Genomic DNA, 21,509 nt, shown 5'->3' on the forward strand with positions numbered 1-21,509 from the left:
GAATTCAATTCTGGAATTCGGTGTCTTAAATTTCTCCTCAATCCCATGGAGCACGCCCTAAGCAGACTCGCGGACTTTGCAGTTAGTTTGTCAGGTTCACAGAATGTTGCAAACCCAGGAGGGTTGAACAACTAGCCCCAGATCCAGAAGGCTGAAAGGAGGGCAGGTGAGCAATTTCACCAAACTGGCTGGCATGCCTGCCATCTGGCTCCAACCTACCTGTCACACCACTGGGGACAGTGCAGCTACAGGCAGCAGTGGGGACAGTGCAGCAACAGGCAGTGGAAGGAACAGTGCAGCTACAGGCAGTGGTGAGAACAGTGCAGCTACAGGCAGTGGTGAGAACAGTGCAGCTACAGGCAGTGGTGAGAACAGTGCAGCTACAGGCAGCAGGGGAACAGTGCAGTTACAGGCAGCAGTGGGGATGGTGTAGGTACAGGCAGTGGTAGGGACAGTGTAGGTTCAGACTGCAGTAGGCACAGTGCAGCTACAGGCAAGAGTGGAACAGTGCAGATACAGGCAGCAGTGGGGACAGAGCAGCTACAGGCAGTGGTGTGGGAGGGGAGCTACAGGCAGTGATGGGGACAGTGTAGGTACAGACAGCCATGGCGAAAGTGCAGCTACATACAGCAGTGGGGATAGTGTAGGTACATGCAGGAGTGGGGACAGAGCAGCTACAGGCAGTGGAGGAGACAGTGCAGCTACAGGCAGCTGTCAGGACAGTGAAACTACAGGCAGCTGTGGGGACTATGTAGGAACAGGCAGAAGTGGGGACAGAGCAGCTACTGGCAGCAGTGGGGACAGTGTAGGTAAAGGCAGCGATGGGGAAAGTGCAGCAACAGGCAATGCCTGGGACAGTGCAGCTACAGATAGTGATGGGGACAATGCAGCTACAGGCATCAGTGGGGACAGTACTGCCACAGACAGCGGTGGGAACAGTGTCAGGACAGGCAGCAGTGGGAACAGTGCAGCTACAGGCAGTGGTGGGAACCGTGCTGCTACAGGCAGTGGTGGTAACAGTGCAGATACAGGCAGTGGTGGGGACAATGCAGCTATAGACAGCAGAGGGGACAGTATAGGTTCAGGCACCGGTGGGCACAGTGCATCTACTGGCAGCAGTGGGGACAGTGTAGGTACAAGCAGTGGTAGGGACAGTGTAGGTTCAGGCTGCAGTGGGCACAGTGCAGATACTGTCAGCAGTGGGGACGGTGTAGGTACAAGCAGTGGTAGGGACAGTATAGGTTCAGGCTGCAGTGGGCACAGTGCAGCTACTGTCAGCAGTGGGGACGGTGTAGGTACAAGCAGTGGTAGGGACAGTGTAGGTTCAGGCTGCAGTGGGCACAGTGCAGCTACTGTCAGCAGTGGGGACGGTGTAGGTACAAGCAGTGGTAGGGACAGTGTAGGTTCAGGCTGCATTGAGCACAGTGCAGCTACAGGCAGTGGTGGGAACAGTGCTGCAACAGGCAGTGGTAGGAACAGTGCAGCTGCTGGCAGGAGTGGGGACAGTGCAGCAACAGGCAGCAGTGAGGACAGTGCAGCTACAGGCAGCAGTGGGGACAGTGCAACCAGAGGCAGCAGTGGGAACAGTGCTGCTACAGGCAGTGGCAGGAACAGTGCAGCTACTGGTAGCAGTGAGAACAGTGTTGCTACAGGCAGTGGTGGGATCAGTGCTGCTACAGGCAGCAGTGTGGACAGTGTATGTACAGGGTGGGAAGGACACATTTGATTGAGAACACTCATCAGCAAGAAGGAGTACAGAAAAGGGACCAGAGGAAGGAAGGCCAATGCTGTCATGGCCAAGGATCAATCCGAACTCCCAGCTGCCAGGCATGTGAGCAGGGATGAGGCTTTGGGATCAGGTTGGTCAGCCACACATGGACCCACAGATCCCAAGAGCAGGGACACGGAATTTCCTCTGCGGGCAGTCATACTCATTAGCGAGGGATTCCCAGCAGCAACCTGCTTATTGAGAAACTGGCCTCCAATATCTTCAATTGTGGATGACAATGTCCCTGAGTCTGCCTGTTCTTTATCTCTAAGTAAGGACATTTAGCTTCTTATATACTATGGCACATGGACTAGAATTAAATACATCTTCCCTTCAACATTGAACGAAGCCATTGCTCGACTTTCCCATGTCTTTTCCAGAATGCTTGATCGAATGTTAATTCTGTCGGCACTTGGCTGTGCCTGGCACATATTTGGCAATGATAGAGTATAGTCTGATCTGTCGTTTGAATTACCTGGCCACTACGCTGATTGTGCTCCAGCTTTGTAATTCAGAATATTCAGATAACCCCATGGACCCCCAAGGAACACTTCTGTAACTCTGAATTCCTGCAGGTGCCATGTACAATGTGAGTGAGAACTGAAATACTGCACAGAGCAGTCACATGCATTTCCACAGTTGATATCTTTTATTAACTGCTTCTATCTGATGTTAAATTAGTTTTTTTTTAAATTTACTCATAGGAGATCAGTATCACTGGTGAAGTCAGCATTTATTGCCTATGACTAACTGACCTTGAGAAGATTATGGCAGGCTGACTTAGAGTCATAGAGTCCTACAGAACAGAGACAGACCCTTCGGCCCTAACTGGTCCATGCCGACCAAAATGTCCATCCACGCTAACCCCATTTCCCTGCACGTGGCATATATCCTTCTATTTGTCCAAATGCCTTTTAAATGTTGTTAATGTACCTACCTCAATCACTTCCGCTGGCAGCTCATTCCATATGCGTACCATCTCCTGTGTAAAAACGTTGCCCCTCAGGGCTCCCTTTTATTCTTTCCCCTCTAACCTTAAGTCCTCTCGTCCTCAATTATCCAAACATGAGAAAAAGACAGAGTGCATTCACTCTCTCCATGCCTCTCATGATCTTGTATAAGGTCCCCTCTCAGTCTCTTACGCTCTTGCTTGTCCAACCTCTCCCTACACCAGTCCCTTGAGTCCTGGCAACATCCTTGTAAATTTATTCTGCACTCTTTCTAGTTTAATAAACATCCTTCTTGAATTCCTGCAATCCTTTTGGAAAAGCAGCACTCACAGCGCTGTTGGGAATGGAGTTCTGGGAATATGGTCCCAGAAACAGTGAAGAAGCAGTGATAGAGTTTCAAGTGAGGATGGTCTGCAACTTGGAAGGAACCTAAAGATGATGGTGCTCCCATGTACCTTGTGCCTTTGTTCTTCAAGCTGGCAAAGGTCATGGATTTAGAAAGTGCTGTCAGAGGAGACTTGACAAGTTGCTGAAGTGAATCTTTTTGATGGCATACGTGCTGCTACCATGTACACATGAAAGGTGAGCTATTATTGATGCTACACTCACCCAGGGAAGTGAAGAGTATTCCATCACAATTGTCATTTGCCTTTTGTAGGTGGTGGACAGGCACTGGCAGCAGGAGAGGTGAGTTATGTGACAGGCTTCCCAGCCTCTGACTATTCCTTCAGCCATAGTATTTATACAGATGCTTTGAGGTCAGTTTTTGGTCAATGGTAAACCCAAAGATGTTGCCATTCTGGGGGACTCAGCGATGGTAATGTACTCAAGCATCAAAGGAAGGTGGCTAGATTCTCTCTACGTTGGAGATGACCACAGTTTTCCAATCATGACCTTGACTACGCAACAGAACAAAGGCAGCAGATACATGGGGACCCAACTCCTGTAAGTTTCCCTCCCAGCCACACACTATCCTGACTTGGAACAATCTTTTATTGTGTTTCAGGGTCAAAACCCTGGCACTCCCTTCCTAACAATGGGTGTACCTGCACCACACAAACTACAGCAGTTCAAAAACACAGCTCAAGGACGATGAAGGGTGGGCAATAAATGCTGGCCTTGTCAACAGTGCTCACATCCCATGAGCAAGTCTTAAAAATAAACTTTTGTTGACATTCTTTCTTTATATAACCAGAAATCTGTCAGCCTCACCTACATTCTACAGTCAACAGTCCTGACATTCAACAGGGCTATCTGCTGGCACCACCTTCACTTGATCGGAAGACGGGTATAAATGCTAGAGAAATGATTTGAAAGAATTTCACAAGTCTGTCACTTAAGTTAGTGCCAGAGATTTACCCAAGCCTTCAGAGATTGAGAGTCCTCTGGCTTTAATTCTATCAGCTCACCTGTTTTTTTTATTATGTTAAAGATACTTTCAGATAAAAACAAAGCAAATAGCAATGGACTTGAGCCACAGGGAATTATGTTATGTAGTATAAATGTTTAACAACATGTGACTTTTGTTTTACCTAACAGAAGTCTCAAAGCAATCCTTTTTGCTTATTGTATATAACACACTTTTATTAATGCTATCTTATAAATATGTCTGCTACATCCTGCATTGAGTATTTTGCTTAAATTCAATAAATGAAATTATATAATTGCCACTGTTTGACCTTCATGTGATACAGAAGTGCCTTCTTCCTGAGATCAAATTGAAAGCTGCTGGTATGTGAAAAAATTGAAGTTGGCCACATGAAGTTCATAATGCAAGAGTAAAATTTCCAAGACACTTCATTTAAGTTAAAATGTAATGCACGCACCCAATAAACCACCAGCATACACACGCATAAAACTGGTAATCATTTACCAGATGTGATCTCTGTTGAGACCAATATTTTTAAACAGAAATTCCAACCTTTAACTTCTGTTGAAAGAAAGACCAAAGACAAGATTCCACCTTTTAAAATCTTTCACTGGATCTGCTGATTGAAAACACGAATGACTAAACACTATTTTTATTTTCCTTTACAAAAGTCCTCAGTGATAATCACCAACAATTTGTCCTGGGCCACCTATGGTGATGCAACATTTGAGAAGGCATACAACAACACGTCTACTTTCCCTGTGAGCAAAGGAATTTCGACATGTCCATAAAGACACTCACCAAGTTTCATAGATGCACCACAGAAAGCATTCTATCTGGATGCATCACAGCTTGGTAAGGCAACTGCTCTGCCCAGGATTGTAAGAGATGACAGGGAGTTGTGAACACAGCTCAGTCTATCATGCAAGCCAACCCTCCATCTGCTGACTCCATCTACACTTCTTGCTGGCTCAGAAAGGCAGCCAAAGTCAAAGACCCCTCCTGCCCCTGTTGTAACCTCTTCCAACCTTTTCTGTCAGGCAGAAGATACAAAAGCTTAAACACAAACTAACAAGTTCAAGGACAGCTTCCTCCCTGCTGTTATTAGAGTGCTCAATGGACCTCTCCAATTTCAAATCTAATATTGATCTTGCTTTTTGAAAGTCTTCTTTGCAGCTGTCACTGTCCACTCATCGTATGATCTTTGCATGTGGCAGTCTGTGCTGCACACAAAACAAAACTTTTCACTGTACTTAGGTACATGTGACATTGCTGAATCAAATCAAACAGATAAATAAACGAAACTTGCATTTCAAACCAATCATTGGAATTTGTCCCTCTATTCTTCTCAGGACAACTAAAGCCTTGGATTTTGTTACATTGTTCGGTCTCTTTAGGTAGACATTCTCCAAGAAACAATCAAAAGTGATCCACAACTTCCAAAGGCTTTGCTTATGTTCATTTTCCTCCTCACTATTATCTCCCAAAAATTAGCATTTTCATCAGGAGTCCACTTCTAGATCCAACTTGGCAAACCTCCAGCCCTTGCCATAATTCCTAAAACTCCATCTTAAAACTAAGCCTGACCTCCCCTTAATTTTCCATGTGGTAAACAATAAGGCCAACATTTTCACTGCTTAAAGGTGCAGGCCTGACTCCTCTTCATTTTGCTTCCTATTTCCCAGTTGGCTACTGACCCTGTAAGATGAAACAGTAATACCAAAGTTGCTGTGTGTGATGTTTTTGGATTCACAGGGATTCTGTAATCTGATTTCAAAGTGACTTCCTTCATTGCTTCAAAGGGTAGCACGACGGCTCAGTGATTAGCACTTCTGCCTCACAGTGCCAGGAACCCGGGTTCAATTCCATCTTTGTGTGACTATCTACGTGCATATACACACATTCTCCCTGTGTCTGTATGGGTATGCTCAGGTTTCCTCCCACAGTCCAAAGATGTACAGGTTAGGTGGGGTTGGCCATGCTAAATTTAGAATAGGATATCCTTTATTGTCACATGTACTTCAGTTCAGGAGTACAGTGAAAAGTCTTTACAATGGCTGCTCCTAATGGTGCCACCTTAGATATAAGTATCTCGGTACAAATCTTGGAGACAAAAGAGGAATAAAAGGAAAAGCACTGGTATTACTTGCAGTGCCTAGAAAGAAGATAATGACATAATTGCCCATAGTGTCCAGGGATGTGCGGATTCACTGGATTAGCCACGGGGAAATGCAGGGTACGTAGGGATAGGGTAACCATGGGGAAATGGAGGGTTATAGGGATAAGGTAGGGATCACCCTGAGGAAATGCAGGATCATAGGGATAAGGAATGGGTACCCATGGAGAAATGCAGAGTTATAGGGATAGGGTAGGGGTGTGTTTGTGGGGGGGGGGGGGGGGTGACCCAGCTTTTCGAAGGGTCAGTGTAGACTTGATGCGCTGAATGGCCTGCTTCCATGCTGTAAGGATGCTATGATATTACAATTTATTGTCTTTGCCATAGCAACAGGAATCACATTAGCTTCAGTACTAAGTAGAAATCCTCAACAGTTATGGCTGTTCCCAACCTTTGTTTCAAATCCTTGGAAGTTAAGGCATAGCTAATAAGTTCACAATTTGGTGGTTCTAACATCATTGTGGACTTCAAAACAGTTGTCTCCAAGTTTAAATAGCTTGTTTGTCTCTAAACAGGGAATATTCAAAACATTAACTCTGATTTCTCTCCACAGATGCTGTCAGACCTGGTGAATTTTACCAGCAATTTCGGTTTATGTTTCCCATGTGATCTCTTCTGAATCAAACCACTCAGGTTTCCTGTTTACCCCCCACCTCCGCAACCCCCACAAGATTCAGAACAGGTCACATGACCCATTTCACTTACCTTCAAATTAAAAGATTGAGGCTCCCAACTGTGTCACTTTCATAGACCAAAACAAAAGCCCTAAAATATAATGCTATAAACCTCACCATTATAATGCTGGTTATATAGGTCGGCCATGACGGTGTAATTGCAACATTAATTGCTTTGTAATAAAGTCTAATCTGTCTTTAACAAAGACAGGAGACTCCAAAATGGCTTCCAGAAGTCACATGGAACAGCAACAAAGTTGCTATGCATGTTTTTTTTTTGAGTTCATAGGGACCCTCTAACCTGTCTTTAAATTGACTTCCTTTATCATCTTCTACACACCATCGGGAAACACATTAAATTTATACCTATGCAGAAATGCTAATCAGTTATAACCAGTCCCATCCTTTTGAGCTGGTGTTGGGGCTAGATGCTACTTATCGCAGGATGAAGTCACAAGCAACCTTCCTGAAATTTAGTGAATGTTTCTGAGGATAAACTGAAACTCCCTATTATGGTGGTTCCCGGAAATGTGAATGGGTTTTTCCAGATCATCTTAACCTGTCAATGCAAGCCATTCAAATTGATGGCTGGGACAGTGAAAAGTGAATTACCTTAATCAAAGACACTAGATAGCCCTATTACCTAACAGAACCATAATGTGACAATTAAGAGGGAGCAACCATTTTAATTCTTGCTATGAGGCACTGCAGCAAGCCTGAGACAGAGGTGTTGGTCAGGGAACAGGGTGGGGTTTTAAAGTGGCAGGCAATAGGAAGATCAGGGTCATTTTTATGGACAGAACGTAGGGGATCTGCAAAGCGGGCACCTGTTCTGCATTTTGTCTCCCCATTGTAGAGGAGACCACATTGTGAGCAGCGATTACAGTAGACTATAATAGACACTGCATGAAGTGCAGGTAAATCACTGCTTCACTTTTGACTCTGTAACCTTCAGCAACCTTTGTTAATAAACCAGTATTTGATCTTGTTTATGACAAAAGCCTTGCTGCTTGTTTTTTTTTTAAACGTAATCCACCGAATAACCTTAATGGGGACTAAAATCAGCCATACAAATGTAGGGTTCACAGGCCACTCTGTGAATCTGCTTGGTTCAATCTTAACAGAGCTGCTCGCTTGATTGGCACCACATTAACAAACATCACTTCTTACACCACCAACACTCAGTAAGAGCAGTGTGTACTATCTACAAGACGCAATGCTGAAATCGACCAAAGATGCTGAGGAAAGGGGGTAAAGTAAGAAGGATGAAAGAGCAACAGTGATAAGGAATTCTTTAGTCAGGGGAGCAGACAGGAGTTTCTGCAGCCAAAGACCTGACTCCAGGATGGTGCTGGTTATAGGTTTGCTCACTGAGCTGCAAAGTTCATTTTCAGATGTTTCGTCACCATACTGGGTAACATCTTCAGTGAGCCTCCGGATGAAGCACTGCTGATGATTCCTGTTTTCTACTTATATGTTTGGATTTCTTTGGGTTAGTGATGTCATGTCATGTGGTGACGTCATTTCCTATGGTGAAGTCATTTCCTGTTCTTTTTCTCAGGAATTTACAAAAATACTGTGCAAAGACTACAACAAATACTACATTGGACAAATAGGCAGAAAACTAGCCACCAGAGTACATGAACATCAACTAGCCACAAAATGACATGACCCCCTCTCGCTGGTACCTTACATACAGCACTAGTACCCTTACATACAGATGAGGAAGGACACTACTTCAACTAGGACAACACAACCATCCTAGGACAAGCCAAACAGAGACACATGAGAATTCCTAGAAGCATGGCATTCCAACCAGAACTCTATCAACAACCATATTGACTTGGACCTCATTTACCACCACCGGAGAAAAAGAACAGGAAATGGCATCACCATAAGAAATTACATCACCACAAGAAATGACATCACCAACCCAAAGAAACCCAAACATATAAATAGAAAGCAGGAATCATCAGCACTGCTTCGCACAGAGGCCCACTGAAGATGTTACCTAATATGGTGACGAAACATCTGAAAATGAACCTTCCAGCTCAGTGAGCAAATTTATATCCAGAACCTCAACGTGAGCTACAAATCTTCCCAAAGCTTGCTAACATCCAGGATGGTGGGTTGCCTCCCTGGTACCAGGATGTCATTGAACAACTACTTGGCATTCTGAAAGGGGAGGGTGAGGAGTTAGAGGTCATGGTACATGTTGGGCACACAAGTACCAATGATATGGGCAAAGTGAAGAGTGAGCTCATGCATCAAGAATTCAGGGAGCTAGGCAGTAGATTAAGAAGCAAGACCTCAATGGCTGTAATCATAGAATCACTGCAGTGTGGAAACAGGCCATTCAGCCCAACAAGTTCACACCAACCTTCAAAGAGTAACCCACCCAGACCCACTGCCCGACCCTATTATCCTATATTTGCCTGTGACCAGTGGAGTGCCACAAGGAATGGTGCTGGGTCCACTACTTTTCATCGTTTATATAAATGATTTGGATGTGAGCATAAGTAAGTTTGCAGATGACACCGAAATTGGAGGTATAGTGGACAGCAAAGAAGGTTACCTCAGATTACAATGTGATCTTGATCAGATGTGCCAATGAACTGAGAAGTGGCAGATGGAGTTTAATTCAGATAAATGCGAGGTGTTGCATTTTAGGAAAGCAAATCTTAGCAGGACTTATACACTTAATGGTCAGGTCCTAGGAAGTATTGCTGAACAAAGGGACCTTGGAGTGCAGGTTCATTGCTCCTTGAAGGTGGAATTGCAGGTAGATAGGATAGCGAAGAAGGTGTTTGGTATGCTTTCCTTTATTGGTCAGAGTTTTGAGTACAAGAGTTGGGAGGTGATGATGCAGCTGAACAAGATATTGGTGAGGCCACTGTTGGAATAATGCATGCAATTCTGGTGTCCTTCCTATCAGAAAGATGTTGTGAACCTTGAAAGGGTTCAGAGGAGATTTACAAGAATGTCACCAGGGTTGGAGAATTTGAGCTATAGGGAGAGGCTGAACAGGCTGGGGCTGTTTTCCCTGGAGCTTTGGAGGCTGAGGGGTGACCTTATAGAGGTTTACAACATTATGAGGGGCATGGATAGGATAAATAGACAAAGTCTTTTCCCTGGGGTGGGGGAGTCCAGAACTAGAGGGGATAGGTTTAGGGTGAGAGGGGAAAGACAAACGAGACCGAAGGGGCAACATTTTCACACAGAGGGTGGTACGTGTATGGAATGAGCTGCCAGAGGAAGTGGTGGAGGCTGGTACAATTGCAACACTTAAAAGGCATTTGGATGGGTATATGAATAGGAAGGGTTTGGAGGGATATGGACCGGGTGCTGGCCAGTAGGACTAGATTGGGTTAGGATATCTGGTCAGCTTGGACGAGTTGGACCGAAGGGTTTGTTTCCGTGCTGTACATCTCTATGACTCTATGACTCTACCCCTGATCAATGCACCTAACTTACACATCCATGAACACTAGGAGCAATTTAGCACAACCAATTCAACCAACCTGCACATCTTTGGATTGTGGGATAAAATCGGAGCAAACCTACGCTGACATGGGGAGAACGTACAAATTCCAAACAGACAGTCGCTGGATGCTGAAATCGAATACTAGCCAGTGAGCCACCACACTATCAATATCATCTCTGGATTGCTCCTGGTGCCACATCCTTGCAAGTTTAGAAATAGGAATCAATGACAGGTGAATGTGTTGCTCAAGAGTTGGTGTAAGAGGGAGTGTCTTAGCTTCCTGGATCATTGAGACCATTTTTGGGGATGGTGGGACACATATAGATGCACCCAAACCATATTGCGGCCAATGTCCTTGGATAGGTAGGTTTGCTAGTGCCATTTAAACTGGTCTGGCAGAGGGAGGGGATACGGAATATTGATGAAATAGAGACATCGTGCGACACCTAAGGAAGCAAGTCAGAGCGAGTTCAGCTGTGATGAGTGGAAAAAAAGGCAAGGCAAGGCTGGATGGTTTCACTTTAATGCTGGGAGTGTAAGAGGTAAGACTGAGGAGTTAAAAGTGTGGATATCACACGCAATTATGATATTGTTGCCCTTACAGAAATTTGGCTGAAAGAAGGGCTGGACTGGCAACTCAGCATTCCAAGGACTAGCATCCTTAGGTGGGACAGAGGGGGAGTGTGAAAAAGGTGGTGATGCAGCACTACTAATTAATGAGTAATTTACTGCAATAAGGAGAGATGATACCTTGGAAGGGTCCTCAAATGAGGCTTTGTGGGTAGAAGTGAAGAATGGTAAGGGAGCAGTTACTTTACTGGGAGTGTATTATAAGCACCCAAAGGGTCAGCAAGAAATAGAGGAGCAAATACGGAGACAGTTCACAGAAGTGAATACTATGGGCTTGTTTCAGGTGCATTTGAGAAAGTTTAGAAGTACTAAGTCAATTGGAACTGAATGTGGTATTTGTGGTCGGGGGTGGGGGTGCTATTACCACTCTATTGCATGCCTTTACCCAAAATGTAATGGGAAGGAGGAGATCGATGTAGGTTTCAGTGTGAATATTACTCACTGAAATAATCAGGTAATTATACCAGTGGATTTGAACGTTACAAACGTAAATTGGTGTAGTTCTAAGTCATGGAGTTGAGGGTTTTGAGGGGGTAGTTTTCTTGAAATGTATCCGGGGGATCTTTTTGTGTCAATATGCATAAGGCCCAAAGGACAGTGCAGTGCCGAACCTGGGTCTGGGGAAAGAAACTGTACAACATTTAATGTGGCAGTGGGGGAACATTTAAGCAATAGAGACCACAACATGGTATGATTCAAATTTGTTCTGGACAAGGTAAAGGATGGCATGCAAAAGATGGCTTTGGATTGGGGAAGGCAGTTTTCATTAAAATAAAGCATGTTCTAGCCATAATGTGGGAGCAGCTCCTTGTGGGTAAGTCTATAGCAAAGCAATGGGGAGGGAGTCATTCAAAAAGGAACTGGGGAGGGTACAGCTCCAACATTTACCTTTGAGGGGGAAAGGTAGGAGCAATAAGTTGGGAGAACCCTGGATGTTTAAACCAGTTCAGAGAGTAAGGTTTTTAGCAACTCCAAAGGGAGAAATCCAGCAGCAGCCCTAGAGGAATATAGAAAGTGCAAGATATTTTATAAATACACTAAAATAAAGAGGCTAACCAGTAAACGGGTAAGGCTAATTAAGGATCAAGGGGGCAACCTGTATGTGAGACTACAGGACATTGGAAAGGTGCTGAATGAAAACTTGTCTGCAGTCTTTACTCTAGAAAAAAAAGAGAACATAGGTACAGAATTCATGAAAAAGGGACTGAGGAACTTCCACAGTTGGACATAAGAAATGGGGAGGTATTTGAGGCTCTGTTGGGCTTAAAAACAGACAAATCCCCTGGCTTAGATAGAACATAAAACATAGAAAAGTACAGCATAGAACAGGCCCTTAGGCCCACGCTGTTGTACTGAGATTTAATCCTAATGTAAAATATAGTAACAACCTACGCACCCCTCAACTCACTGCTATCCATGTAGCTTCGAAATCGACGTTTCGGGCAAAAGCCCTTCATCAGGACCGAAACGTCAATTTCGAAGCTCCTTGGATGCTGCCTGAACTGCTGTGCTCTTCCAGCACCACTAATCCAGAATCAGGTTTCCAGCATCTGCAGTCATTGTTTTTACCTCACTGCTATCCATGTGCATGTCCAGCAGTCACTTAAGTGTCCTCAATGACTCTGCTTCCACCACTACAGCTGGCAACGCATTTCATGCATTTGCAACTCTCTGCGTTAAGAACCTACCTCTGACGTCTCCTTTATACCTTCCTCCTAACATCTTCAAACTCTGACTTCTCGTACCAGTCAATCCTGCCCTGGGGAAAAGTCTCTGGCTATTGACTATCTATTCCTCATTATTTTGTATACCTCGATCAGGTCTCCTCTCTTCTTCCTTCTCTCCAGAGAGAAAAGTCCGCGCTTATTCAACCTTTCTTCATAAGGCAAGCCCTCCAGTCCAGGCAGCATCCTGGTAAGCCTTCTTTGTACCCTCTCCAAAGCCTCTGTATCTTTCCTATAGTAGGGCAACCAGAACTAGACACAGTATTCCAAGTGTGGTCTCACCAGGGACCTGTAGAGCTGCAGCAAAACCTCACAGCTCTTAAACTCGATCCCCCTGTTGATGAAAGCCAAAACACCATATGCTTTCTTAACAACCCTATCCACTTGGGTGGCAACTTTGAGGGATGTACTTACACACCCAGATCCCTCTGTTCCTCCACACTGCCAAGAATCCTGTCATTAATCCTCTATTCTGCAGTCGAGTTCAATCTTCCAAAATGCATCACTTTGCATTTATCCAGGTTGAACGCCATCTTCCATTTCTCAGCCCAGCTCTGCATCCTGTCTATGTCACGCTGCAGCCTGCAATAGCCCTCTATACTATCGACGACATCTCCAACCTTTGTGTCATCTACAAATTTGCTAACCCACCCCTCAACCTCCTCATCCAAGTCACTTATAAAAACTACAAAGAGCAGAGGCCCAAGTACAGAGTCCTGCGGGACCCCACTCAACACTGACCTCCAGGCAGAATACTTTCCATCTACAACCACTCTCTGCCTTCTGTCAACCAGCCAATTCTGAATCCAGATAGCCAAATCTCCCTGTATCCCATACTTCCTGACTTTATGAATGAGCCAAATGAATTGCATCTGCCATGGAATGTGTGGCAGGAAATTGCAGGGCCACTGACACAAATGTTTAATTATAGACCATTGAGTCTCATATTAGTGCTAGGGAAACTATTGGAGAAAACTCTGAAGGAGCCAATTAATACCCACTTGGAAAGAAATGGGTTAATTACAGATAGTCACCATGGCTTTGTTAAAGGGAGGTCATGCCTTAAAAATGTGTTTTTTTTAAAAATGTGATCAAGTGTGTAGACGAGAGAAATTCAATTGATTAATTTATATGGATTTTAGCAAAGCTTTTGACAAGGTCCCACATGGGAGACTAATTGAGAAGGTTAAAGCACTTGGAATTGAGGGAAATTTGGTGAGATGGATCAGAAGCAGGCTTAGTAATAGGGCACCAAGGGTAGTTGTAGAAGGTTGTTTGAGTTACTGGAGGCTGGTGTCCAGTAGTGTGCCACAAGGATCAGTAGTGGGTCCCTCATTGTTAGTTAAATGTGTAAATGATACAGATGAAAATGTGGGGGGAATGTTAAGCAAATTTGCAGACGATGCCAAGATTGGCAAGAATAGTGAAAAAGGAGGTTGTAGGTTACAGGGAGATATAGGTGGCTTCATCAGATAGGCAGAGCAGTGGCAGATGGCATTTAACCCAGATAAGTGTGAAGTGATGCATGATGGAAAAAAAACAAGATGAGGGAACATTTAATGAATGCGGGACATTCAGAAGCTCAAAAGAACAGATGGATCTTGGGGTATTTATCCTCAGATCCCTGGAGTCAGCAGAGCAGGTGAATAAGATAGTTAAGGTTAGATTCCCTACAATACAGAAACAGGCCATTCAGCCCAACAAGTCCACACCGACCCTCTAAAGAGTAACCCATCCCCTACATTTAGCCCTAATTCACCTGGCCTACATACCTTTGGAATGTGGGAGAAAATCAGAGCACCCGGAGGAAACTCACGCAGACACAGGGAGAATGTGCAAACTCCACACAAACAGTCGCCCTGGCATTGAACCCAGGTCCCTGGTGCTGGGAGGCAGCAGTGCAACCTACTGAGCCACCATGCCACCCTCAGTTACAAAGGTGTATGGGATATTTGTTTTCATCAGTACAGCAAGGAGGCAATTTTGGGAGTTGTATACAGCGTTGGACAGGCCACAGCTGGAGTACTGTGTGCAGTCCTAGTAATGTCACTACAGGAATGATGTGATAGCATTGGAGGGGTACAGAGAAGATTCATCAGGATGTTGCCTGGGATGGAGAAATTGAGCTAAATAGTCTTGGATTGTTTTCTTTAGAGCAGAGAAGACTAAGGGGAGACATGACTGAGGTGGATAAGGTTATGAGGGGTATGGTCAGGGTGATTAGAGAGCAGCCCCTTGGTTGAGCAGTCAATCATGACGGGGCATAGCTGTAGGATAAGGGACAGGAGATTCAGAGGGGATTTTGAAAACTCAGCAGGTGGTGGGAATCTGGAATACACTGCCTGGGAAGTTAGGGGAGGCTGGAAGCCCTACGACTTTTAAAAGATATTTGGATAAGTACTTCAAATATTATAACATTCAAGGATATGGGACAAGTGCAGGAAATTGGGATTAGCATGTCTCAAGTGGTAGTTATGCTGGTACTAGCCTCCAGTAACTCAAACAGCCTTCTCCACTACCCTTGGTGCCCTATTACTAAGCCCGTTTCTGATCCATCTCACCAAGTTTCCCTCAATTCCAAGTAATTTGACCTTCTCAATCAGTCTCCCATGTGGGACCTTGTCAAAAGCTTTGCTAAAATCCATATAAACTACATCAACTGAATTTCCCTCATGTTGGGCCAAAGGGCCTTTTCTGCACTACATGAATCTATGAATCTTTAAAGCATCTTTCAAACCCACAACAACTTCCATCTAGAAGGACGAGGGCTGCAGATACCCCGTGCAAGTTCCCCACTAAGCCACTCACTATCCTGACTTGGAAATATACCGCCGTTCCTTCACTGTTGCTGGGTTAAAATGCTGAAATTCCCTTCCTGAGTGCATTGTGAGTCAACCCACAGCACATGGACTGCAGCAATTCAAGAAGGCAGCTCACCACCACCTTCTCCAGGGGCAACTAGGGAGGAGCAATAAATGCTGGGCCCAGCCAGTGATGAAAATGTGTTGCTGGAAAAGCACAGCAGGTCAGGCAGCATCCAAGGAACAGGAGAATCGACGTTTCGGACATCAGCCCTTCTTCTCCAGCCAGTGATGTCCACATACCACGAGTAAAGAAAAGAAGTCATGCCATGTAGTTTGAAACAATTAATGACATTAACAATGAATTAAGTAACCATGATTACAGAGTCTGTACTGCACAGAAACAGGCCACATTGCCTGGTCCAACTGGTCCATGTTGGTTTTATACTTGATACAAGTCTCTTCCTCACCTCTTCTTCTACCTCTATCAGCTTAACCTTCTAAAGCTTTCTCCCTTGTCTATCCATCTAGCTTCCCCTCAAGAGCATTCATGCCTGATATACAAAAATATCTTTGTGTTGATAACCATAAATTGGCCTCGAGCAGAAGACTTGCTTGATGTATCCTCAGTTATGCCACCCCAATATTTTTTGTTTTCAGTTAAACGTTAAATAGAAGCAGTGCCTGAAGTGTGGTTAGATAGATCATGGATATTGAAGCATGTGTTTCACCAATGGCTATATTCTAAAAGAACTGGCATGTGTGGCCAAATGGAGATGCACAATTCTGGCAACTTCTGTCAACTTGTCCTCTTGAATAGAAAAGAGCCACACAGACCAATAATGTGAAAACGCCACAACGTAGCTGGGGTAAGGAGTGATGCCAGCTGGGGCTTCAGAAAATGATGCTGGTGCATCGAGCCATTGTTGATGGCCAGTGAGAAAGCCATTGGAGATAGATAGTGAATGGAAAATGCTAAGGGGGATGACAACTCGCGATGGTGACAACTCCGTATTTGTTGTTTTCAGTAGTCTGGTTAAATGCCAACTTTTGATATAGCTGTCCATAACTGCTTTATTCACCCAATGCTACTCCCACTACAGTTCATGTAGTAAAAGCAAAAGTAGAATTAATTCTTCTTGAATCCGATTAAACACAACAAATGCAATATTATTGCTATTATTCATTACTGGAGCGAAGAAGATAAAAATATACAATTTGGAATCTCATTGTTCTTGTGACTGAGAAACCATTAACTTGAACTAACCAGACAAACAGACATTCCGTAAATGGAACAGGAGCCCATATCTACCCTTATTTTCACCTTAAACACTGTAACTTCAAACGGGTTCTGATTGAGCATGAAGAACAATCTTGACTGATCTCCCATTTGCAATATTCCACAATCAATAATTGGAAACATGCCCAAATATGAAACGACTTTAAATATTGCATATGATTGTACATATATCAAAAATTGGCTTCATAAATGACATTCTTTCTCAAATACATTCTGTATTTCATTTTTCTCTGAATGAATTACTGCATCTCAGGTGCTAAATAAATACAGGTGGTTGTCATTGAATGTGCAACCTTTCTATAATTACAGAACTTGCTCCAATGTGTTTCAGCCAACATCTGTAAAGTAGCTTCCCAAACTGTTTGATGTCGATGAGTTACAGCATGAATTGTGGTAGAAGTTTATTAGCCTACCTCCAGCGTACATAACAGCCAATGTTGTCGAAGAGATCCATGCAATCTGACTGTACGAGGTGTCAAAGATCTCCTGAATCTCCTTAAAGAACACAGTGATGGCTTTGGGAAATGCATAAGAAAATCCAATCGAGACAAAAGCTCCTACGACCACTGCCCAGCCCCAACCACCATCTGGGGGACCAGATTCCTGGGATAATGTTGGTGGTGGCATCTTAGACTTCTTGCTCTTGGGTGACTGGAAGAAACAAAGGAAAAGTCATTTTACAATGTAGCAGCCATAAAATACTAAAGAAAATCCTGTTGATCCTGTCTAGAAGACAAACCTCTGTGCCCTTCTAGATGTTCAAGAGGTTTCCTCCAGCCAATCTTTGCAGAGTGACTTTCTCTTGAAGTGTTAGTATTGGCAAAACTGATTTGAGGCTGTCAAATACAAGGAGTGCAATAATAATGAAAGCTGGCTGGTATTTTCAGCTTGGCATAGTTCAATATAAACACACGCACAGTAGGAGGAGACACACAACGTCAGTCAAGGGATTATCTCACTCCACATGCCATGCTTTAAATCACTGAAATAATTGCTTTCTTGATAACTTGGCCCATTCAGGAAATCTCTGCTGAAAACTAACAGACGCCCCACAACTTTAGGAGCAGAAAAGAGAAAATCCAACAGGAGGCAAAATTGCAGTGCCAGGCAATTTAAGCCAGCCTCACACTAATCAGTGCTTTGGGCAAACAATTCAAGCTCTCCTTTCAACTGCAGGTAAACTGGAAGAGTGAGGCTTGGGAAGACATGTGATTTTCCCTCACAAAAGGTAAATAAAGAATTATAAGTGAGCAAGAAGTGCTGGAGTTTAAATAAAAACTATGACCTTATATCCAATAGGACAGAACAGTAACTTAGTCACAAGGTCAGCCAGGGGCGAAACCAAGTTGAGAAAAGTAACCACATTGTTTTAATGTAATAGCACATTCATTTCCAAAGGTTCCAATCAATACAGCTCTATCTGATCTCATTACTGCACATGTACACATTTACACACAGACAACTTATGAATATTCTATCGTCACCAGCTGTCTGTTCTCCACTCATGCTCATTAACAAAATTACATGTTGCCAAACGTTATCATCAAGCCCTGCTAGAGGTGACCTTCCTTGGTAATGTTCAAGGTCTCACAGCAGTTTGCTCTCTGCCAATGCTACAGGAGCAAGGAATCATCTTGTTAGTCAAACATGCCATTGCATGGACTAGACAAATGTACACTGCATGGCTGGATCAATTGCTGTACTCCAAATGGTCATTAAATGGTACTTAAAATGGTCATTGATTTTAGTGACACAAATCAACTGCTTTCCTTTTACCAAAGGCTCATCTTAACACCCCAACTCCAATCCTAAGGGGAGGTAATGGCTTAATGGTACTTCTACTGGACTTGGTACTACAGACCCAGCTAATGCTCTGGGGGTTTGGTCAAATCCTGCCATGGTGGAATGTGAATTGAATTTTTTTAAAAATCTGGAATTAAGAGTCTAATGATGACTATGACATCATTGCCGATTGTTGGAGGAAAAACACATCCGGGGTCAATAATACCCCTTTAGGGAAGTGAACAGCTGTCCTTACCTGGTCTGGACTGCATGTGACTCCAGACTCAGGGTGGCCAATGCTCAGCTGCCCTTTGGGGCAATTAGGGATTCGTAATAAATGCTGGCCTAGAGGTACACTCTCATCCTATGAATGGGTGAATAAAGATGAGAAAATGACTTCTCAATCAAACCTTTAGTTTTAAGTGCTAAAGAAAAGCAAAAATTATAACTACTTGGAACATTGCTCTACCTCAATGAACAGTAATCAGGAACTGGGGCCTGAACTATTCACCATTATAGCCAGTTAGTCTTTTCATTCAACAAAATCATAGCTGACCTTTGATTAAGTCCCACACCCTTATCTTTGCTCTATATCCCTGAATAGATTTGGTTGTAGACACGGATCAAACTTATAATTAATAATTATTATTATTATAACTTACCTCAGAGCAACTGTGATTAGCAAAACATAATTCCAAATTTCTAGCACACTTTGGGTATAGCAGTGTGGCTTGATTGTGTTCTAAAAAGTATAACTCTTCTTTTTTTGTCTCTGCCTCATAGACTTTAACTTGCCAAACAAGAGCACATGGGCGACATGGTGGCACAGTGGTTAACACTGTTGCCTCACAGCAGCAGAGACACCAGGTTCAACTCCTGCCTTGGGCAACTGTCTGTGTGGAGTTTGCACATATTCCCCCGACCCCCCCCCCTCACCCCCCCATGTCTGCATGGGTTTCCTCCAGGTGCTCTGGTTTCTGTCCCTTAAATGTGCAGGTTAGGTGAATTGGCCATGCTAAATTACCCGTAGTGTTAGGTGTAGGGGAATGGGTCTGGGTGGGTTGCTCTTCGGAGGGTTGGTGTGGACTTGTTGGGCTGAAGGGCCTGTTTTCACACTGCAAGCAATCTAATCAAATGGCTCCTGACCTGGGTCCACAAGCTAATTCTGTGCTAAAAGTTTGACACAGTGATCTCTCTCCTTTATGTACTTTCTTGTGTTAGTCATAAGCTAACAGGGGTAATTGTAGAAGGCTTTATGGTGACCACATCTGGATTATTTTATGTAGTTTTGATGTCTTTATCTGAGGAAGGACATTCTGGCAATGGAGGGAGTGCAACGGAGGTTAACCAGACTGGTTCCCGGGATGGCAGAACAGAGGTATGAAGGGAGACTGGTTCATTTAGGAGAATATTCACTGGAGTTTAGAAGAACGAGGGAGGCTCACATAACAACCTATTAAACTCTAACAGGACTAGACAGGATAGATGAGGGAAAGTTCTTCCTGTGCCTGTAGAGTACAGAACTAGGGGTTATAATCTAAGGATACAGGGTGGCCATTTAGGACTGAGGTGAATAGAAATGTCTTCACTCAGAGAGTATGGAACCTGTGGTTGAGAGTGGTTGAGGTCAGTGCATTGAATGTTTTCAAGAAGGAGTTAGATATAGTTCTTAGGGCTTAAGGGATCAAAGGGGACAATGAGGAAATGGAAACAAGGGACAGAGTCGGATAATTGATAATCCCATTGAAGGGTGGAGGAGACTCAAAGGGCTGAATGGCCTTCTCCTGCTCCTACTTTCAATGTAAAGTCATACAGATTGAGTAGTGTTGAAGTAATTCACTTGAAAATCTTATACAGGTTTATGTAATGGCTCGACTACAAACGGCAGCTGTAGATAACAATATTTGCATCCTGACTCCACTTTGCTTCTGGCCAGATACACATGGCAGCTGCACTGGTCATTCTATCCTGATCCTTAAAGCTTTAAATATCTAGGTCTTCAAACAAATCATCTCTGATAACATTACATACATGGTAAAATTTTATATACATTAGGGTATTTGCAAATTTATTCACCCAAAAAATAATTGAAAAATATGCGGTAATGAATATCAGTCTGAACTGTGTAATGGTGACTTGACAATCCTATCAACTCTTCTGATGGTCTACTTTATTGAGATTTATGCTTCACACTTGGGTGTCCTTGGCTTGTGGACGTGTGTTGGCCTTTATATGCTGTTAGCATGTTGGGTGTTGACCTGACAGTGACCATGCCTTCATTATCCCAGTTTATTTGTTTGCATGCACATGTATGTGCTTTGTGCACTATCAGAGTTCCTTGAGTTGGCTTCTGTTCATCCCTTAACGCTGCTCCATTCAGTGTTGTGATTTTGGAGGACCTAGGTTCACTGTGCCCTTGAGATATCACTCTGGATGTCAAAGTTCCCCTTGTGGAAAGTATGATTCTGACCTTCTGCAGATTGAGCAGGTCTGCACCTGCATGTTGATCATGCACCATCTTTGCTCTTCCTTATTTTTCTGAAGGTTTTTTCTTGTATCTTTTGAACAGGTGCTGGGTTGACAGAGTTGTCCTAACTCGCCTTTCAAACACAAGCTCAGGTAGTGATAGCAAACTCATGTTCAGAGCTGTAGTCATTCCCGTACTATATAATTTGTAGATGACGTTGAAGTCATATCCCTGTTCATTGACCAAAACTTGCTGTAAACTAAATGGTGCACTTCTCAGTGATTTGCACCAAATTATTTTCAAGGGTTTGTGATTGGTTTCCACAGTAATATTTGTTAACAAATTGGTGTGCATAGAATCCTGTGTTTCACAGTGTGTTGGAAA

At 43.7% G+C, this 21,509-nt stretch overlaps 1 protein-coding gene across 2 annotated transcripts in view; it reads right to left on the minus strand.

Annotated features, from left to right (window-relative positions):
* The window catches only part of LOC140457996 (monocarboxylate transporter 2-like), a 196,606-nt gene that overhangs the window by 104,033 nt on the left and 71,064 nt on the right, over positions 1-21,509 (minus strand). Inside the window, exons 1-2 of one of the 2 annotated variants that reach the window (XM_072551925.1) lie at positions 17,616-17,706; positions 17,290-17,527 (exon numbers count right to left, since the gene is read on the minus strand). In XM_072551925.1, the coding sequence (XP_072408026.1) occupies positions 17,290-17,503 (214 nt within the window). In that variant the 5' untranslated portion in view covers positions 17,504-17,527; positions 17,616-17,706. Of the gene's footprint in view, positions 1-17,289; positions 17,528-17,615; positions 17,707-21,509 lie in introns of those variants that run through there. The other variant, XM_072551924.1, reaches the window with a different exon arrangement.

This window comes from Chiloscyllium punctatum, chromosome 32, assembly GCF_047496795.1.
Source record: "Chiloscyllium punctatum isolate Juve2018m chromosome 32, sChiPun1.3, whole genome shotgun sequence".
NCBI lineage: Eukaryota > Metazoa > Chordata > Chondrichthyes > Orectolobiformes > Hemiscylliidae > Chiloscyllium > Chiloscyllium punctatum.